We start from the raw sequence: 21,305 nt of genomic DNA, 5'->3' as shown, positions 1-21,305 counted from the left end.
ACTTTCTTAATTGTTGAATTCCATAAGGAGAAACGGGAGAAACAGGAAGCAGCGAGGCGATAACTGACACTGAATTCACACACGACGCTGAGCAGCTGAACTTATAAACCATATAAACCAGAGAGAATTAAATATCAAAATTAAAACAGGCACGGAGGCTGTTTTTTGATTGGTGTTATTTGAAATAAACTTTGAAATCAGGTTTTTTGTTTGACACTAAAACAATAATGAAATAATAAACTGTTTTCTCACGTGTTTGTTTGCTTTCTTAATTGAAATTCAAAAGAACAAAAGGTGCACGGACCGTAAACCCAAAGCTGTGTTTATTTTTCTTTCACTTTCTGCTCGTGTTCGGTTCCAGTCAAATGAAGCTCATCGAGGCTGCAATTATAGGACTGAACCAGGACTAAAACAGGACTAAAACAGGACTGAATGAACCAGGACTGAGTATCAGGATGGGCCCGGAGGTGCACCCACGTCGACCACCAGGTGACCGCAGGCAACAGGACCAGCACAGGGTGTCCGTGATCGCGCTTTGTGGATACCCAGCTCCACGGGCTCAGGGTACTCTCTCTCTCTCGCTCTCAAGTCCAAGACTAGGCCTGGTTTAGACCTGAGTTAATCTTGGTTTAGTTCTGGTTTAGAGCTGGTTTACTCCTGGTTTAGTACTGGGTTAGTCTTGGATTAGACCTGGTTTAGTCCTGCTTTAGTCCTGGTTTAAACCAGGTTTAGTCCTAGTTTAGACCTGGTTTAGACCTGGTTTAGTCCTGATTTAGACCTGGTTAAATCCTAGTTAAGTCCTGGTTTAGACCTAGTTTATTCCTGGTTTAGACCTGGACTAAACCAGGTTTGTTTAGATTTGGTTTAGACCTGGTTTACTCCTATGTTAGACCTGGTTTAGTCTTGGATTAGACCTGGTTTAGACCTGGTTTAGTCCTGTTTTAGTCCTGGTTTGGTCCTGTTTTAGTCCTGGTTTAGACCTGGACTAAACCAGATTTGTTTAGATATGGTTTAAACCAGGTTTAGTCCTAGTTTAGATCTGGTTTAGTCCTGGTTTAGACCTGGTTTAGTCCTGATTTAGTCCTGATTTAGACCTGGTTAAATCCTAGTTAAGTCCTGGTTTAGACCTAGTTTATTCCTGGTTTAGACATGGTTTAGTCTTGGTTTAGACCTGGTTTACTCCTGTTTTAGTCCTGGTTTTGACCTGGACTAAACCAGGTTTGTTTAGATTTGGTTTAGACCTGGTTTAGTCCTGGTTTAGATCTGGTTTAGACCTGGTTTAGTCCTGGTTTAGACCTGGTTTAGTCCTGGTTTTGACCTGGACTAAACCAGGTTTGTTTAGATTTGGTTTAGACCTGGTTTAGTCCTGGTTTAGATCTGTTTTTCCTGGTTTAGTCCTGGTTTAGTCTTGGTTTAGACCTGGTTTAGTCCTGGTTTAGCCTGGTTTAGTCCTGGTTTAGACCTGGTTTAGTCCTGGTTTAGAGTTAGACCAGTTTAGGTTTAGACCTGGTTTAGACCTGTTTTAGACCTGTTTGTTTAGTCCTGGTTTAGACCTGTTTAGACCTAGTTTAGACCTGGTTTAGTCCTGGTTTAGACCTAGTTTAGACCTGGTTTAGACCTGGTTTAGTCCTGGTTTAGTCCTGGTTTAGACCTGGTTCTAGTTTAGTCCTGGTTTATCCTGTTTAGTCCTGGTTTAGTCTTGGTTTAGACCTGGTTTAGTCCTGTTTAGTTTAGTCTGGTTTAGTCTGGTTTAGTCCTGGTTTAGTCCTGGTTTAGTCCTGGTTTGACCTGACTAAACCAGGTTTGTTTAGATTTGGGTTTAGTCCTGGTTTAGATCTGGTTTAGACCTGGTTTAGTCCTGTTTAGTCTTGGATTAGACCTGGTTTCCTGTTTAGTTTTTCCTGGTTTAGACCTGGTTTTACCTGGTTTCCTGGTTTAGACCTGGTTTAGTCCTGGTTTAGACCTGGTTAGACCTAGTTTAGTCCTGGTTTAGACCTGGTTTTAGAACTAAACCAGATTTGTTTAGATATGGTTTAAACCAGGTTTAGTCCTAGTTTAGATCTGGTTAGTCCTGGTTTAGACCTGGTTTAGTCCTGATTTAGTCCTGATTTAGACCTGGTTAAATCCTAGTTAAGTCCTGGTTTAGACCTAGTTTATTCCTGGTTTAGACATGGTTTAGTCTTGGTTTAGACCTGGTTTACTCCTGTTTTAGTCCTGGTTTTGACCTGGACTAAACCAGGTTTGTTTAGATTTGGTTTAGACCTGGTTTACTCCTATGTTAGACCTGGTTTAGTCTTGGATTAGACCTGGTTTAGTCCTGGTTTAGACCTGGTTTAGTCCTGGTTTTGACCTGGACTAAACCAGGTTTGTTTAGATTTGGTTTAGACCTGGTTTAGTCCTGGTTTAGATCTGGTTTAGACCTGGTTTAGTCCTGGTTTAGTCTTGGATTAGACCTGGTTTAGTCCTGGTTTAGACCTAGTTTAGTCCTGGTTTAGACCTGGTTTAGTCCTGGTTTAGACCTGGTTTAGACCTAGTTTAGACCTGGTTTAGACCTGGTTTAGACCTGGTTTAGACCTGGTTTAGACCTGGTTTAGTCCTGGTTTAGACCTGGTTTAGACCTAGTTTAGACCTGGTTTAGTCTGGTTTAGACCTAGTTTAGACCTGGTTTAGACCTGGTTTAGACCTGGTTTAGTCCTGGTTTAGACCTGGTTTAGTCCTGGTTTAGACCTGGTTTAGTCCTGGTTTAGTCTTGGTTTAGACCTGGTTTAGTCCTGGTTTACTCCTGGTTTAGTCCTGGTTTTGACCTGGACTAAACCAGGTTTGTTTAGATTTGGTTTAGACCTGGTTTAGTCCTGGTTTAGATCTGGTTTAGACCTGGTTTAGTCCTGGTTTAGTCTTGGATTAGACCTGGTTTAGTCCTGGTTTAGACCTAGTTTTTTCCTGGTTTAGACCTGGTTTAGTCCTGGTTTAGACCTGGTTTAGACCTAGTTTAGTCCTGGTTTAGTCCTGGTTTAGTCCTGGTTTAAACCGTCATGTCACAAATCTCATACCTCCACTTAAAAAAATCCCCACTACTCTGAACATCACTCAGCCTTTTCTTTCATTTTTTTTTTGTTTTTTTTGTTCTACAGACACAAAGCAATAAACACACACACGTTTGAGTCGACTTGTCTCTCTCTCTCTCTCATTCTCTCTTTCTCTTTCTCTCTTTCTCGTTTTCTTTGGGTCTTTTCATCTGTTTAAGTGGCGTCCGGAGCCTCGTCAGGATTTAGCGGCGGCGGAGGTGTCAGGTGCTGTAGTAAACACTCTATTAGGATGAGCTATGGCTAACAGCTGCGCGGGGAGCTCCGCGAGTCCATTTGAAAACACAGGGCCCCGGCGCCAATGCTAATGCCACGCGGCGTCTACTCTGTGCTCAACTCCGCGAGAAATAAGCCAAATGACCGGAGCGCGTGGGGAATACAGGGCACATATGGGGAGGCTGCTAAGAGGCGACGATTAGCAATTTAAATGGACTCCACTGACAGTCTGAATGAAACAGCGGGATTAAAGAAGCTGGGTTATTTTGGTTTTTGTCAGAGGTTCTATCAGTGCCCGGTGACCATTTAATTTGATCTTTTTTAGTAGATTCTAAGACAGAAAAAACACAAATCAAACCACAGATCTGCGTACGAAGGTCATGTTTACACTGACACTGGTTTAGTCCTGGTTTAGACCTGGTTTAGTCCTGGTTTAGTCCTGGTTTAGTCGTGGTTTAATCTTGGTTTTGGTTTAGACCTGGTTTAGACCTGATTTACTTCTGTTTTAGACCTGGTTTAGTCCGGGTTTAGTCGTGGTTTACTCCTGGTTTAGTCCTGGTTTAGTCGTGGTTTAATCTTGGTTTTGGTTTAGACCTGGTTTAGACCTGATTTACTTCTGTTTTAGACCTGGTTTAGTCCGGGTTTAGTCGTGGTTTACTCCTGGTTTAGTCCTGGTTTAGTCGTGGTTTATTCGTGGTTTGGTCCTTGTTTAGTCCTGGTTTAGACCTGGTTTAGTCCTGGTTTAGTCCTGGTTTAGTCCTGGTTTAGACCTGATTTAGACCTGGTTTATTTAGTAGTTAGTCTGGTTTACTCCTGGTTTAGTCCTGGTTTAGTCCTGGTTTAGTCCTGGTTTACTGGTTTACCTCCTGGTTTAGTCCTGGTTTAGTCCTAGTTTAGACCTGATTTAGTCGTAGTCCTTTACTCCTGGTTTAGTCCTGGTTTAGTCCTGGTTTAGTCCTGGTTTACTCCTGGTTTAGTCCTGGTTTAGTCCTGGTTTAGTCTGATTTACTCCTGGTTTAGTCCTATTTGACCATTTAGTCTTTATCTGTTTAGTTTTCCTTAGTCCTTTAGACCTGTTTAGTCTGTTTACTCCTGGTTTGAGTCCTGGTTTTAGTCCTGGTTTACTCCTGGTTTAATCCTGGTTTAGTCCTTGTTTAGTCCTGGTTTAGTCCTAATTTAGTCCTGATTTAGTCCTGATTTAGTCCTGGTTTAATCTTGGTTTAGTCCTGGTTTAGTACTGGTTTAGACCTGGTTTACTCCTGATTTAGTCCTGGTTTAGACCTGATTTAATCCTAATTTAGACCTGATTTAGTCGTGGTTTAGTCCTGGTTTAGTCCTGGTTAAGACCTGGTTTAGTCCTGGTTAAGACCTGGTTTAGTCCTGGTTTAATCCTGGTTGACAGTCTGAATGAAACAGCAAGGATGAAAGAAGCTGGGTTATTTTCGTTTTTGTCAGAGGTTCTATCAGTGCCTGGTGACATTTTAATTTTATCTTTCAAGACAAGAACTAAACTGATTCTAAGACAGATCTAGAACCAGAAGAAACACAAATCAAACCACAGATCTTCATACTAAGGTTTTGTTTACACTGAAACAATTCACCGTATCAGAAACGATTTGCGTCCAGACATGTTGTTTCTGTGTCTCCTCGATCCACACAGTAACGTGAAACTGCCTGAAGCTACAGTAGTATTTTACCACCACCGGGTCTGGAGTGAATGAATAATGATTTGTAAAGCGTCTTTGAATGTCCAAAAAAGCGCTGTATAAAACTGATGCATTATTATTATTATTGTTTTCAGCAACAGCGTCACATGACCCATGTCACGATCCCAGCCAATCAGGAAGGAGCAAGTCACGTGGTCTAATAAGGACACAGCTGGAGCTCCTACGTCAGCGTATCAACGTTTTCAGACGTCCACACGGTGCCGGATCAGATCTGTTCTCAGAATAAGTCCGAGCTGGCGGCACCAGATCCTTCCTATAGACATTTTGCATGGCCACATACAGTATGTCTGTTTAACCATTCAATGTCTGTACCTGTTTTTAAATCACTCCTAAAAACGTACTTTTTACACTGGCTTTTAATAAGTGACATGTATATTTCTTGTTGAGTATTTTACAGTTTTTCTATGTTTTTAGTAGCTGTATTTTATGTGTACCATATATTTCTTTTACTGCGATTGTTTGTCTGTCCTGTGTTTGTGTACAGCACTTTGGTTTACTGTAAAGTTTTTAAAGTGCTTAATAAATAAAGTTGGTATGTTATGGTAACAATTCAGGTCCATTCAGTTGGCAGTACGAGGCCCAACAAACAGTTTTTGGATTTATCTTTTTAAAATATATTTTTTTACTTAAATTGTTACATTTTTATACATCGCTTTTCCACCTTCAAGGCACTTAAAGCACTTTTCCTCACTCATTCACACACCAGTGTACACAGACACTGAGGGTGAGGTGGTTTAAGTGTTTTGCCCAAGGACACAATGACTGTTGGAGCTGGAATCACACCACCAACCTGTGAGTCGGAGGATTTGACGGCTCAACCTGTGATGTTTATGTCGAGAGCAGGATTTGAACCACCGACCTTCTAATAAGTGGACAAACACTCTACCAGCTGAGGTACTGTCGCAAATTAAAGGTTGTATAGAGGATTTTTTTAAGGGAAGAGAAATACAGCGACAGTCCTTGTGCGCGTTCAGAATTACTGTTGAAGTTTCCTGTCTAGAAGTAATTCAGCGACCGACGCGTCAGTTTTAGACCCTTCGTCTGCTTCGGTCGCGCCATCGCTGGACGAGATCTCCAAGAATCACCTCAGTTTGTCTTCGCTCTTTTTCTCCTTCTTCTCTTCTTCTTTCAGCGACCTCAAAAACGGACTTTCTTTTGCGGCGAACCGGTCGTGGATTCTCGTCCGCCGTCGCGACAAACTTTGTGCGAAATGCGAGGAAGCAACGTAACCACGTAATCCCCGCGCTCCGACAAGTCAGTTATACTAGGGAGTTTGATTGACAACCTAACAGCCAATAGAAAATGAGGGAGCCTCGTTTTCTATTGGCTGATGTTTATCTGGCCTCAACACGTCCACAGTTGATAGATTTTCGTTCTTTTTTTTTTTTTTGGTCATCATAATTACAAAGCTGCTGCGTCTCTGTAATGATATTTTAATCTTTCACTGACAGTTTGAAACTAAAAAAAATCTTCCATACAACCTTTAAAGACACAGTACGTAACATTTTAGTATTTGCTTTTAGTGTGGTTGTGTTTATTGCTCTAAAAAAAAACAAAGACATAACAGACGAACCTAAAGCAGCTTGCATAAATCTGACTCTTAGTTGTCCTGGAGAAGGGCCTGACCAGCTTGTTTCCATGGACATTTTCCTCTATAATCATCCACAGTGCGACACAGAACGTAACTCCCTTCACAGAGATGGAGAAAGTTCAGAAGTACAGGTCAAACTTTCTATTTCCATGGAAACACATGACCTTAGTGCCATTGTCAGAAATGTTTTATTTTGTGTGAAAAGGGGGCAGATATTACAAGTCTACACTTCTGTCTGCTCCTTTTCTTTCTCATGGATGTATGAAATATAATAATTTTATATTCAGCTGACAGGAATGAAATAAATAAAATGGAAAATGAAACGGTCCGTGTACCATTCCTTCTTTTGAATTTCAATTAAGAACGAAAAACAATAAAATGGGTAAACAAATGGTTATTTCATTATTCTGCTTTAGTGTAAAAAAAACAAAAAAAACAAAACATATCTGGATCTCTACTTCCAATATTTAATATGAAGTTAATTTCAAATAACACAAATCAGAAAACAGTCTTGGTGCCTATTTTAATTTGGATATTTTATTCTCTCTGCTTTATTTACCCCAGAAGTTCTGCTGCTAGAAGGATTTACATGAAAAATCGTTGCAATTTCATGGACAAACAAGTCGTCTTCTTTTATAGCGACGTATTTACTTTTGCATCTTAGGCTACATTTATATGATAACGGTCTGAACAGAAGATGTAAAAGTGACGTCGCGTCTTCACTTTTTATTCCACGTTAGACGAGCGTTTTCAGGAGGACGTCTGTGTGCGTGTGGTGACCCAAAAGTGTGTGGAATTCAATTGTGTGTGTTTGTACTTAAAGCAACAAGGGCGTCTTTGGACATGCAGAAGTTTTCATGCCACACATTTTCATCAGCTCCTCCTTCCACAAAGTCGTCCCACCATCGTCTGGTTCTCCAGGTCTCGTCCAGATCCGTTTGACTCGCCTGCGACGAACTGGTGCATCCAGAATTTGACAGAGGTGATTACAGGTGCTTCTCTGTTCACTAATAGTTTCTCTGCAGATTCTCCACATTTGTTGGGAGCCTCCTGGAAGACTACGTTCAGACTGCAGGGCTTAACGCTCAATTCGGATTTTTTTGTGAAATTTGCGAGGTCGTTCACATTTCCAATTAAATGTGACTTGTGTGTGACTCCAGTGTGAACGTTAAATGGCCCAAAAATGTCCCGTATGTGCACTGGAGGACATGATGACGTGAACTGCAGTGAACGTGCTTGTCCAAACATGGACGCGAGCATTGAGCACCTGGAGATTTTAAAGTTCCTCTCGTACCGGAGCCAGAACATGAACAACTTACTTGTTTTAAGGAGGAGATTGAGAAGGAGAAGGACGAGGTTTTTGGTCGTGGTGTTTTGTGGGACAGCGGCAGCGACGTCTGTTTAAAGCAGTGCTTCTCAAATAGTGGGGCGCGCAAGGCTCCGTCAAGGGGGGGCGCGTTTGACCTCGGGGAACATGCTTATTTATTTTTTTATTTTTTTACTGTCCTAGAATAAAGTGCAATTGCACTTCCACTACATTAGGGGGCAGTGGCGCTCTCATTGGCAGAGTGTGCGCAGGGAGCATTCGCTCGGTGGTGTAGGAGTTTTGTTTGCACTGAGCATGCGCGCTTTGCACACAGCACAGAGTTTGAGTATGAAGTGTAGACACGAAGTGTAGCAGACCCTCAAGTGACACCATGAAAAAAATATTTAACAGGGATGAGAAGACAGACGGAGAGAGACGGAGATAAAGAGACAAACGAAAATCTCCCGAAAGCTAAGACGAGGAAATATGACGAAGCGTATGTAGTGCTTGGCTTCACTGTGACTACGGTGGGAGACGAGGAAAGACCCGTGTGCTTACTGTGTCTAAAAATGTTGGCAGCGGACAGCATGAAGCCCAATAAATTAAGGCGTCACTTAAATACATTACACCCCAATCACTCTGATAAGCCGCTTGAGATTTTTCAGCGAAAACGTGCCGAATATTGCCGACAATCATCCCGCTTTGTGACTGCTACTTCAGTAAACCAGCGAGCGTTGTTGGCATCATATAAGGTGGCAGTGTTACGCAGAGTTGTACTTATAACAATTTTATAGACAAATGATACTATTTATAGTCACGCGGGGGGGCGCGAGATGTTTTATTCTTCCTAGGGGGGGCATGACAGAAAATAATTGAGAAACACTGGTTTAAAGGAACGTGTGGATGTGGAGACGTAGCCAAGAGTGGTGAGTGGTGATGTGCTTCACTTCAGTGACACGGAGTTCATTAACAATTTTCGCCGACTTCAGAGCAGAATAGTGACGTTTGTGTCTTGTTGATAACGTGTAGGTCGGATGAATGCACTTTGGCCGTTCAGACTGAAGTCACATGTCAAAAGATCAGATATGTATCGGTTTCAGGAGCACATATCCAAGTGTCCTGGGTCACATTTGAAAAAAATCTGATCTGTGTCGTTCAGACTGTCATTAAAAGATCAGATACAGGAACATAGGGGCCAAAAAATCGGATTTGGGTCACTTCAAGCTGCAGTCTGAACACAGCCTAAATGTCATAAGTCATATTGTGAGAAAGTCAAATTGCTCTGAGGGCAAATAATCGGGGGACCCTCTTAGTTTGGGGGCCCTAAGCAGCCGCCTACTTTTGCCTAATAGCAGCGCCGCCTCTGGTTACTAAACAAGCTTCTGTTTTGGTGGCCGTAAGGTAAACAAATGTGTACTTTGGCCCTTCTGTATACTCTGTCCCATTGAAAAAAACAGAACAGCCGGCCTTCTGTACAACATAACTAATGTAATGTGATGCCAAAAACGGGAATAACCAGCGTTAACAAGTGTATCCTTTCTCCATAAAAGCATGTGTGCATCCACCATCCACGTCTGCACCTCGAGAGCCCATCAGAGCAGCCGCCGCACAGCTCCATACACCTTTACGACTCCACACAAACTCGGCTCTTTGTAAATTCATCATATGTGAATGGGCAGGTTATTACAGCCCGTGCTTAGCTGGTGTTTCATTCACGCCTAATGCTTTGTTCCCCTGCGCGCCGACAAAAGCCATAATACCAATAAATATATCGTCCATAAAGTCTGGGAGCGTGCTCGTAAATGTCGCGAACAGGTTTATGCTCCAGTCAAGTGCAGTGAGCGGAGTCCACGCAGCCAAACAGACCTCCACCAGCCTCTCATCACTCACACAACGCAATCACCAAAAGCAAACATCAACTGTTTTCTCACCCAGGAAAAAAAAAGAAAAAAAAGCCCCCGAAATGACTCTGTGGCGGAGCGGCGGAGCATGCACAAACAGCCACAGCAAATGACCTTGGCAGCACTACGATTCCCAGAAGGCACCGGGGCACAGCGCTTTAGATCAACACCGCAGATCGTTGGTCAAATATAACAAGGCGACCGCCGGGTGGGTTTGGGAGGCACTCAAATGTAGTGGCCATTTGTTCAGAGGAGAGCAGAGGACATGCATCAACTCAAATGAGCAATGTGTAAGAGTCCGGAGAGAGGTGCGGACCGGCGTGAAGCCGACGCTGCAATAAAAGTGAAACAATACGATAGATCTTAGGGCTACGTCTGAGGAATGGGCTTCTCCAATATTCACAACGTTTACTGGTACAAGAGTCACAAAAAGCCATTAACGATCACATATTTTTCTTCCCATTCTATTTTGCATGTTGAGGAGTAGCGGCCATTTGTGCGCTAACAAGAAAAGATGCCCATTTTCCTTTCCAGTATGAAGCAACGGTGCTAGAAATTGTAATATTGTGGTTTTGGTAACTGGACGATTTTGGCCCAGAAGAGCAGTTATGTTACTCCACCGTCTAACCAACACCATCTATCCATTTTCTATCTGGGGCCGGGTCGCAGGGGCAGCAGTCTAAGCAGGGGCTCTTAGACTTCCTTCACCCCAGACACATCCTCCAGCTCTTCCGTGGAGACCTCAAGGCGTTCCCAGGCCGGCTGAGAGGGACATGTCCAGAACATCTCCCGAGGAAGGCGTCCAGGAGGCATCAGGAACAGATGCCTGAGCCACCTCAGCCGCTCCTCTCGACGTGGAGGAGCAGCGGCTCTACTTTAGCTCCTCCCATGTGACTGAACTCCCCACCCCTCTAATGCCGGGTGTACACTGTGCGATATTTTCGGTCGTGTCACTCAGCCCCAGCTTAAACTGTACGACCAAATCGCAGGGTTTAAAAGTTCACAGCTCATGAATCATGTTCTCACAGTGTACGAACCGATGCTCAGATGCGACCTGCCTGTGCACACTGTACGATCACATAACGACCGGAGTTGTTGTTCCGGAAGTAGAAAACCATGGAATTATAAAACCACAAACACAATGCTGATCCAGGCAAAAAACAGACGCACTGCCTCGGCAATTTGTGCCATTCTCTACGCAGACAAGCCCAAAAAGAAGAGGCGATGAATATGGTCAAAGAAATGTCTGGGCAGTTCTTGTCAGTTCTTCAGAAGGAACTGGAGGTAAGTAGCATCAAGTTTTTCACCAAACTTGTGTTCTTGTGTTCTGTGTCCAAAACACTCGCCGGCGCCATCGTCCTCCACAACCTCATATCCTGCTTCCGCTTCTGTGTCCGCGCATGTTCAGTCTGACAGATTCTGGCAAATCGGCTCGTGGAAAGACTTCAACAGAGCGAAACCCTCACGAGAGGCGACTGGATTTAAAACAAGTTTGATTTTCTTGGAAGCTACGAATGCCGATCTGGAGCTGGTCGTGAGGTATTAATCGTTTTTTTTTTTTACCCTATGTTTACTACACGAAGCATAACACACGATTAAGCCAAAACTCGACTTGATCCCCAAAACAGTCTCACAAGTGAAAAATCGTCTCAAAAAGGGTCAAAAATCACACAGTGTACACCCGGCTTAAAGGTTGTATGGAGGATTTTTGTTTTTGTTTCAAATTGTCAATGATAGATTATAGAGATGCAGTAGCCTTGTAATTATGATGACCAAAAAAAAAGAGAATAAAAATTCATCAACTCTGGACGTGGTGGGGCTAAACATTTGCCAATAGATAACGACACTGCCTCGTTATCTGTGAGCTGACAGGCTGTCAATCAAACTCCCTACGTTTCTAGCGTAACTGACTTGCCTGCGCCGCCGGTACGTGGTTTACGTACGACTGTCACGCAGTCCACAGACGCAAGCCGCACAGACGCTGTTTACTCCACCAACGCAACAGTTCTTAGCGGCTTTTTTTGACCTATATCTTCCTCGCAGTTTCGCACAAAGTTTGTTGCAATGGCGACAAGAATCCAGGAGCAGTTCGCCGCAAAAGAAAGTCCGTTTTTGAGGTCGCTGAAAGAAGAAGACAAGGGGAAAAGCAGCGAAGCCAAACTAAGGTGATTCTTGATAGATTCATTCCAGCGATGGCGCGACTGAAGCAGACGCAGGGTCTAAAGACTGAACCACTGGTCCACAAATTACTCCTGGACAGGAAACTTCTGCTTATTATGAAAACGTACTTTATTTCCAAGAGCTAGACAAACGTTTTTCAGGACACGAAAGCGATATCCTATGTCTGAAAACGTAATTTTCAAGGCAAAGAAAGAGTCCGCTTGCTGCTGCGTGTTGTAGCTAGTTCATTCGCACTGAATCTCCGCGCAACCTTCTCTGCTCCCCTTTCCTGCTCCTCTCCCCACTGCCCGATCCGCTCTTCTTCCTGCTCCTCACTTCTCGTCCGCGAACGAAATGTCCGCGCACCCGCTCCCCCCGCTCCTCACTTCTCCGTCTTGCCTAACCAACACTGTAGTTAGTTGTTTACAAGTCATGTGCAGCACCGGCTGTAAACAAACCTGTTTCTGGCGTAAGGAGGAGGAGGGAGGAGGCGTTTCTACGTAGGAGCTGTAGGGGAGGGGGGGTGGTTTCACGAATGCGCAACATTTGAAAAAGGACAAACAGTCGCTGGATTTCTCGTTCCTTGGAAAATCCTCTATACAACCTTTAAGGGAGCACCCAGCCACCCTGCGGAGGAAATTAATTTCGACTGCTTGTATCCGCGATCTCGTCCTTTGGGTCTTTACCCAAAGCTCATGACCATAGATGAGGGGAGGAACAGAGATTGACGGTAAACCAAGAGCTTTGCATTTCGGCTCAGCTCCGTCTTCACCACAACGGTCCGATACAGCGACCGCATCACTGCAGACGCTGCACCGATCCGCCTGTCAATCTCACTCGTGAACAAGACTTCGAGATCGACCATGAGGCAACGCAAGTCAGACTAAAACCTACAAGAACGGTGCTTTGAGACAGTATAGACTCATTATTATCTGATTAATTGCCAGTGAGAAGTTTAAGTTGCACTCTGAAGCGGGTCTGTAACCTTTTTGTCTCCAAGGAGTTAATGCTTTGGTTTAAATTTAATACCGCAGTATGATATTAAACTCATCTGTCTTGCATTTATTCAACTACAGGTGCTGAAAAATATCTTAATAATCATACATTCTTAGTGGGAGTGGGGTCGCCTCTCCACAAATCCAAAAGTCTCCATGGAGATTCTTTAGTTTATGGCCAAACTGTGGAATATTCTAGGCACATTTCCATGGAGAGAAGCAGGTGATGGACCGTCCAAAAGACAAGCTACAAATTGCAACTCGGGTCCTGACTCGAACTAGGACTCCTGCGGCTCAGAGAAGAGAGTTTAAAGTGGCTCTAGTCTCTCCGTGGCCGAGCACCAAAGTCCATCTGTGACATGTTAGTGTCGTATGAACATCTCACACTCTGAGGAGCTCAGGGACCAGACTCCTGCTGGTGCCCAGAGTCACGACTAAACAAGGGGAGTCAGAGTTTCAGATTCATGCAGATAAAACCTGGAACAGTCTCTCCGGCCTCTACTTTGTCTCTGTTTAAATCCAGACTCAAAACGGTTTTCATTTTTCATTCTCTCATTTAATGTCTCTTTGTCTTTTTTAATTTTATGATGATTATTTACATTTTGGTTTGTTTGTATTGTGATTTTAATAAGGCACTTTGACTTAGTTTGTGTACGAATTGTGCTGTACAAACAGTTTTGGGGAGTAACAGATTATACGTACTGGAGTTATGTAATCAGAGTACAAATTATGAGTAACTGTATTCAGTTACAGTTACTGTTTCAATGAGTGGTAATTGGATTACAGTTACTTTGTTGAAATAAATGGATTACAGGGCGGTATTTTCCTGTTTTCACATTTTGGGCTAAACCAGGACTAAAACCAGGACTTAACCAGGACTAAACCAGGACTAAAACCAGGATTAAAACTAGAACTAAACCAGGACTAATCTAGAACTAAAACCAGGACTAAACTAAGACTAAAACCAGGACTAAAACCAGGACCAAAACCAGGATTAAAACCAGGACCAAAACCAGGACTAAACCAGGATTAAACCAGGACTAAACCAGGATTAAACCAGGATTAAAGCAGGACTAAACCAGGACCAAACCAGGACCAAACCAGGACTAAAACCAGGACTAAAACCAGGACCAAAACCAGGATTAAACCAGGACTAAACCAGGACTAAACCAGGATTAAACCAGGACTAAACCAGGACCAAACCAGGAACAAACAAGGACTAAACCAGGACTAAAACCAGGACTAAAACCAGGACCAAAACCAGGATTAAAACCAGGACTAAAACCAGGACTAAACCAGGACTAAACCAGGAAACCAGGACTAAACCAGGACTAAACCAGATAAACCAGGACTAAACCAGGACCAAACCAGGACTAAACCAGGATTAAACCAGGACTAAACCAAGACTAAACCAGGACCAAACCAGGACTAAACCAGGATTAAACCAGGACTAAACCAGGACTAAACCAGGACTAAACCAGGATTAAACCAGGACTAAACCAGGACTAAACCAGGACTAAACCAGGATTAAACCAGGATTAAAGCAGGACTCAACCAGGACCAAACCAGATCTAAACAATATGATACCGAACATTAGGGTGGACATAATTTCAGGCAGCAGTGACCTCATATAAAAAGCATTTCTTTATCAATAATATTTTTAATAAGGTTAAGGAAAGACTGGATTTTTTATTGTCTTTAAGCAGATATGTTCAGATCCTCGTCTTTGCTACTTTACAGTAAACAAACACCTGTTCATGGAGACTTGGGCTCAACACACAATTTGACGAGAACAAACATGAATTTTCAGGATGTGGTTGGTACATCCATGTAGTTTCAAAAAATATGACAATATCAAGTAATCCAAAGTATTCAGATTACGTTACTCACTTGAAGTAATTTAATGGATTACGTTACAAACTACATTTTGGGGTGTGTAATCTGTAATCTGTAGGGGAATACATTTTAAAAGTCACCTTCCCAACACTGTGTACAAATAAACTCGTCTTGCAACTTTAACAGCAATAGTAGAAACGGTTTAAATTTAAAACACATCATTAAGCTTCTGCTAAGGCGGCTAAAGTGTCTTGCTCAAGGGCACAAATTATATTCATCTTGCTCAGGAAGTTGCCAAGGGCTTCATCGTTGTCTGTAGCCTCTTTTCCGGTTGTGTGATTTTGCACAGGGCTGCAGCTCTCAACAGCAAATAAGTTGTACAGAGAAAGTCTTTGTAATCCCTCGGTCGTCCAGGTCGGATCCAGGGCAAAAGAAAAATGAAATTCTGTCAACTGAGCAAATGTTTTAGAGTGAAGACTTTTCGCAGCTTCAGTTTTGTTCAGACGCTGGAGGAAACTGCCTTATATCTGCCTGAAGGGAGGAGCTAACTACACTGAAACTGCTCTGAAACTAAGACACACACTTCCCAGAAAGAGGCTGCAGTGTTGACGTGTTGGTGCTCGTGAACATTAAACATTTTGCACAAATCAACTTACTTTATATCACATTTGAACAGCAAGACCTTCCTCTACTTCTCTGTTGAAATCAAATCAAAAACACCAGCTCTAACTCGAGATCGACCAATATGTTTTTTTTTTTTTCATGGCCGATACCGTTTAGAATTCAGATCAACCGATGGTCGATAAGAATCCATGTATCATTCGTTCGTTTGTTTTTCAAAATAAAACCAAAAGTAAGAAAAAGAAAAAAACAACTATTTTCCAACTTTCTTCATTATTTGTCTCCAAAATCAAATTGAAAAAAATAAATAATAATAATACTGAATAATAATAATTCAGTTTTTGATTTTGTGTTTAAATGATTAATGGAAAAAAAACAGATAATGTTTCCCGTTTCCGTGACTTAAACTGCGATGCTGGACTTTTGCGTCGCATTTGGACTGGACCAGGACTAAAACAGCTCTAAAACAGGTCTAAACCAGGACTGAACCTGGACTAAATCAGGTCTAAATCATGTCTAAATCAGGTCTAAATTATGTCTAAATCAGGACTAAACCGGTCTCAGTCCTGGTCTCAATCCTGGTCTGGTCCCGGTCTGGTCCTGGTCTCAGTCCTGATCACCGGACAGTCTACGCTGGCATACCTCTGGGCCCGTCCCGACACTGAGTCCTAGTTCAGTCCTGGTTTAGTCCTATTTTTGTCCTGATTCAGTTCTGGTTTAGACCTGGTTTAGACCTGTTTTAGTCCTGGTTAAGTTCTGGTTTAGTCCTGGTTCAATCCTGGTTCAGTCCTGGTTTAGACCTGGTTTAGTCCTGGTTCAGTCCGTATGTGGTGCAAAAAAATTCGGCCTCACAGTTTAAGTCATTATCCGAACGAATCATTAAGTCACGGAAACGGGAAACGACCGTTATCCGTTTTTTTTTTTTTTTTACCATTTTTCATTTAAACACAAAATGGAAAACTGAAAAAACGAGTCATTATCTGTTTTTTCATTTTGGTTTTGGAGACAAATAATGAAGAAAATAGTTGTTGTTTTTTTCATTTTCTTATTTTTGGTTTTATTTTAAAAAACAAAATGAACAAATGACACACGGATGGATAAACTCTGCTGATACTTTTGGCTGATTTTATCCAAATGATGTTATTTAAATTTACAAAAAACTCATCCACGGCCCATTTTTTTAACATTAAATTAGCGTTTTGTCCAGGTATGACTTGCATTGTTTTGGCACATGTTCAGCCAAAAGAAAATATCAGCCTGTGTTAGAAATTTGAGGCCGATAGCTGCTACGTATAAAAGTGCAAATATTGGCCGATTATAAACGATTATATTGGTCTATCTCTACGTCTGTATGCCTTTTATTCTCAATCTACCATAAAAATCCAACCAGCGACATCACCTTTCAGTACTGCACCATTTTGCAAACATACCACAGCCACAGGTTGTTTACCACTCACCCATGGGAGTCCCGACGCCGTAGGCCCTGGAGTCGATGAGCCCCCCGACCTGGGTGAGGTTGCAGTTCCTCTGGGTGACGTACTCGATGGTGGTGGACTCCATGAGGAAGGCGTAGTCCGAGGTGAGCACGCGGTGGATGCCCTCGTCCACGTTCTTCACCATCACCGAGTGTCTCCGGCTGCTCATGAACTCCCACATCTTATCGTACGTCGAGATCTTGGTTTTCTGCCGCGAGAAAAGAACACGTCATGGTGAAATGTTTGAAATACAGGTGTTACTCTTCCCTTACATGTCACATTCTGCTATTCCGACATGCCGCTATTTAGACATTGACGACCAGCTGTCGGAGAAGTGGCATAAACATTATTTTTCAAGCGTCCCACTACTTCAACTTTTTATTTTTTTTTCATTGTCGGAGTAGCGGCGCTTTACAGTTTTTCAAACATTCTGCTTTTCTGACATAATAATATTAATGTGATATCCTATTATACTTTGTGCTCCCATATATCATAAGATGCTTGGGCCGGAGCAAAACTCTTAATCAGAGAAAACTTCGGCCACAAAGGACATCAGACAGAGAGAAAACGTCCTAACTGATCGCCGTGGGAAACAGTCATGCATTTTAAAAAAGAGCATAGGCCAGACTTTGGGAAATATCGAATCTAAAACAGAGGCTGTATGGGCCTTTTGTGCGTCATTCATTTTGTTCATCAGTCTAAGCAGAGACTCCCAGACTTCCTTCACTCCGGACACTTCCTCCAGCTCCTCCAGGTGGACCCTGAGGCGTTCCCAGGCCAGCTCAGAGACTTGGTTCCTCCAGAGTGTCCTGGGTTTTCCCCGGGGCCTTCCGCCAGTGGGAAGTGCCCAGAACACCTCCGGAGAGAGGCGTCCAGGAGGCATCCAGAACAGATGCCCGAGCCACCTCAACTGCTCCCGCTTAACGTGGAGGAGCAGCGGCTCTACTCTGAGCTCCTCCCGTGTGACTGAGCTCCTCATCCTATCTGTGAGGGAGAGCCCAGCCACCAGAGGAAAATCATTTCAACCACTTGTATCCACAATCTTGTCCTTTCAGTCACTACCCAGAGCTCATGACCAGAAGTGAAATGAGGAACATAGACTGACCAGTAAATCAAGAGCTTTGCCTTTTGACTCAGCTCCTTCTTCACCACAACAATGACTGCATCACTGCACCAATTCGCCTGTAAGCTCAAGTCCGACTCAAGTCCCAAGTCAAAGACAGGAATGTCCGAGTCGAGTCTCGAGTCACTGGCCCTTAAGTCCATGTCAAGTCCAAGTCGTCTGCTTTGAGCTTCAAGTCATTTCAAGTCTTTAAACCAATGTACTAAATATAGCTTTGTTTTTTTGTTTTTTTTTTCAATTTATGAATTTTAAGCTAAATTGTACTTTAAAAAAATCATAGTATATTTATTTATGAGTGTTTATAGACTATGTATGAGTTGTAGAAATTAATTTAGTTTTTTTTTCTTTTTAAATGTCTTGACATGATCTTAGTGTGAATCATTAAGGTCAGAATAGAAAGAATTCAGATTTAAAAATGCTTCTCAAATCTTCTCAAGTCTTTGACCTTCAAGTCCAAGTCAAAGTCCCAAGTCTTAGTCCATTTTTTCAAGTTTTTGAATTGGGAAAACGTGGTAAAAAGAAAATCAGTGAGCACCGTATTGACTCTTTAATAATTACTCAAGTTCGTCTTCCTGTAACGTCGTCTATACTGACTTCTCTTGGTTTATTTGACTGAATTCTCGCGAGTTGCACCAGGACCATCTCCCATCTGTACCCGGCCCCGCTCAGTACCAGCCCCGCGCTCTGCTGCTCTAAACACGACGTGACACATTTACATAGAATCACTTTGGAAATGTCATTAGTGAAAACACGTCGTCTGCTGTGACAAACGCACTAAAGTCATTCTGCTGCAGCTGTGGTGTTCCTCCATCTGCCTGCAGCGTTCGTCTGTGAGCTCTGAGACAAACACAACGCTGGTTTTATATCAGAAATGTCCCAGTTGTCTCTATTTTTGACCAATCTGACCCCTGCCAACAGTTAAGAGAGGCATACATGGTTATTTTTTTAGGTAAAATACAGAAAAGCTGCTTCAAAATGACCAAAACACAAAGAAAATACTATACTATACTGACTCATGTTTGTCATGAATGGGCTGAGTGCAGAACATTTTTTCCTTAATTGCACGTTTCACAACCACAAATCAAGTGTCCCAGTTTTTTTTTGTTTTTTGTTTTTTAAATCTGTTCACTCTATTCTAGTGTTAAAGGTTGTATGGAGGATTTTTTTTTTTTTTTTTTTTGTTTCAAATTGTCAATGATAGCATTATAGAGGTGCAGTAGCCTTGTAATTATGATGACCAAAAAAAAGAGAGTAAAAATTCATCAACTCTGGACGTGGTGGGGCTAAACATTTGCCAATAGATAACGACACTGCCTCGTTATCTGTGAGCTGACAGGCTGTCAATCAAACTCCCTACGTTTCTAGCGTAACTGACTTGCCTGCGCCGCCGTTACGTGGTTTACGTACGACTGTCACGCAGTCCACAGACGCAAGACGCACAGACGCTGTTTACTCCACCAACGCAACAGTTCTTAGCGGCTTTTTTTGACCTATATCTTCCTCGCAGTTCGCACAAAGTTTGTTGCAATGGCGACAAGAATCCAGGAGCAGTTCGCCGCAAAAGAAAGTCAGTTTTTGAGGTCGCTGAAAGAAGAAGACAAGGGGAAAAGCAGCGAAGCCAAACTAAGGTGATTCTTGAAGATTCATTCCAGCGATGCGCGACTGAAGCAGACGCAGAGTCTAAAGACTGACGCACTGGTCCACAAATTACTCCTGGACAGGAAACTTCTGCTTATTATGAAAACGTACTTTATTTCCAAGAGCTAGTCAAACGTTTTTCAGGACACGAAAGCGATATCCTATGTCTGAAAACGTAATTTTCAAGGCAAAGAAAGAGTCCGCTTTCTGCTGCGTGTTGTTAGTAGCTAGTTCATTCGCACTGAATCTCCGCGCAACCTTCTCTACACCCCTCTCCCTGCTCCTCTCCGCCCTCCCTCTCCCCTGCTCCTCACTCTCCCCACTCTCCGTCGCTCCCTCTCCTCTCTCCTCTCCCTGCTCCCTGCTCCGCTCTTCTCCCTGCTCCTCACTTCTCGTCCGCGAACGAAATGTCCGCGCACCCGCTCCCCCCCGCTCCTCACTTCTCCGTCTTGCCTAACCAACACTGTAGTTAGTTGTTTACAAGTCATGTGCAGCACCGGCTGTAAACAAACCTGTTTCTGGCGTAAGGAGGAGGAGGGAGGAGGCGTTTCTACGTAGGAGCTGTAGGGGAGGGGGGGTGGTTTCACGCATGCGCAACATTTGAAAAAGGACAAACAGTCGCTGGATTTCTCATTCCTTGGAAAATCCTCTATACAACCTTTAAGTCTGGGTAAGTACTTTCAGGCTTTCTCACTTAAATAGAGAAGATTTTTCTAAAATCTAAAATCAGTATTTGAGAATAAAAGACGGTGAACCAGTAGCAGATTTTTAACCCTGATCAGTTTGATCAGATGACTCTATTTACCCGGGACAGTCCCAGTTTTGAGCCCTGTGTCCCCTGTCCTAGTAGATTTATACAAAACCAGTGATTTTTCCGAGTTTATACACAAGAAATGTTCCATATGTCCCTATTTTTGACCAGTCTGAACTCTGCCAACAATAAAGAAAGGAATAAATTGTCATTGTTTATGTAAAATAGAGAAAAGCTGCTTAAAAATTACCAAAACACAAAGAAAATGTGACTATATACTAACTCGTGTTCATCATGAATGGGCTGAGTGAACAATTTTCCTTAATTACACACTCGATTCACAATTTTATTACTACCAACCATCAAAAACTGGGCGTGTCTCAGTGTTTTTATTTTGAAAATCTGGTCATTCTATTCTAGTGTTAAGTCTGGGTAAGTGCTTACAGGCTTTTTCACTTAAACAGAGAAGATTTGTCTAAAATTGTCATTAAAATACACCACATGTAGATTATTTAAAATTCACTATGTAACTTTTTCTGGGTGAAGGTGAAGATTTGTAGCCACTGCCTCCGCTCAATTTCATTTCTCTCCAGCGACTAGGTCAGGAATCAGAATACACTAGACGGTTTGCAAAAGCCCCGGAAGTTGTAGACCGAGCACCGGCCAATCAGAGAAGATCTGTGAAGCCATGACGTCAAATTCAAGCGTCTGTCTTGGGTCACTTTTGTGGAACAGCACAACAGTAAACAAAGCGTTGAGACGAAGACAAACATTCTGTGTTGTCAACGATTCCTGAGATCGAGGATTTAAAGCCGGAACAAAGAAAATGTTTGGTGAATTTGATCAAGAGGAAAGCCGTTATTGTTCTTCTTCCTACAGGAT

The 21,305-nt window shown here is 42.7% G+C and overlaps 1 protein-coding gene across 1 annotated transcript in view; it reads right to left on the bottom strand.

The window, feature by feature from the left end:
- The window catches only part of grik2 (glutamate receptor, ionotropic, kainate 2), a 537,576-nt gene that overhangs the window by 99,116 nt on the left and 417,155 nt on the right, over window positions 1-21,305 (bottom strand). Inside the window, exon 14 of the mRNA XM_055163917.1 lies at window positions 16,894-17,119. Within this exon, the coding sequence (XP_055019892.1) occupies window positions 16,894-17,119 (226 nt within the window). The remainder of the gene's footprint in view (window positions 1-16,893; window positions 17,120-21,305) is intronic.

Source organism: Boleophthalmus pectinirostris, unplaced genomic scaffold (genome assembly GCF_026225935.1).
Source record: "Boleophthalmus pectinirostris isolate CB_2022bp ecotype Guang Dong unplaced genomic scaffold, ASM2622593v1 HiC_scaffold_6, whole genome shotgun sequence".
Classification (NCBI taxonomy): Eukaryota; Metazoa; Chordata; class Actinopteri; order Gobiiformes; family Gobiidae; genus Boleophthalmus; species Boleophthalmus pectinirostris.
The sequence above is the reverse complement of the archived record's forward strand: the minus strand, read 5'-3'. Positions and strand labels throughout refer to the sequence as shown.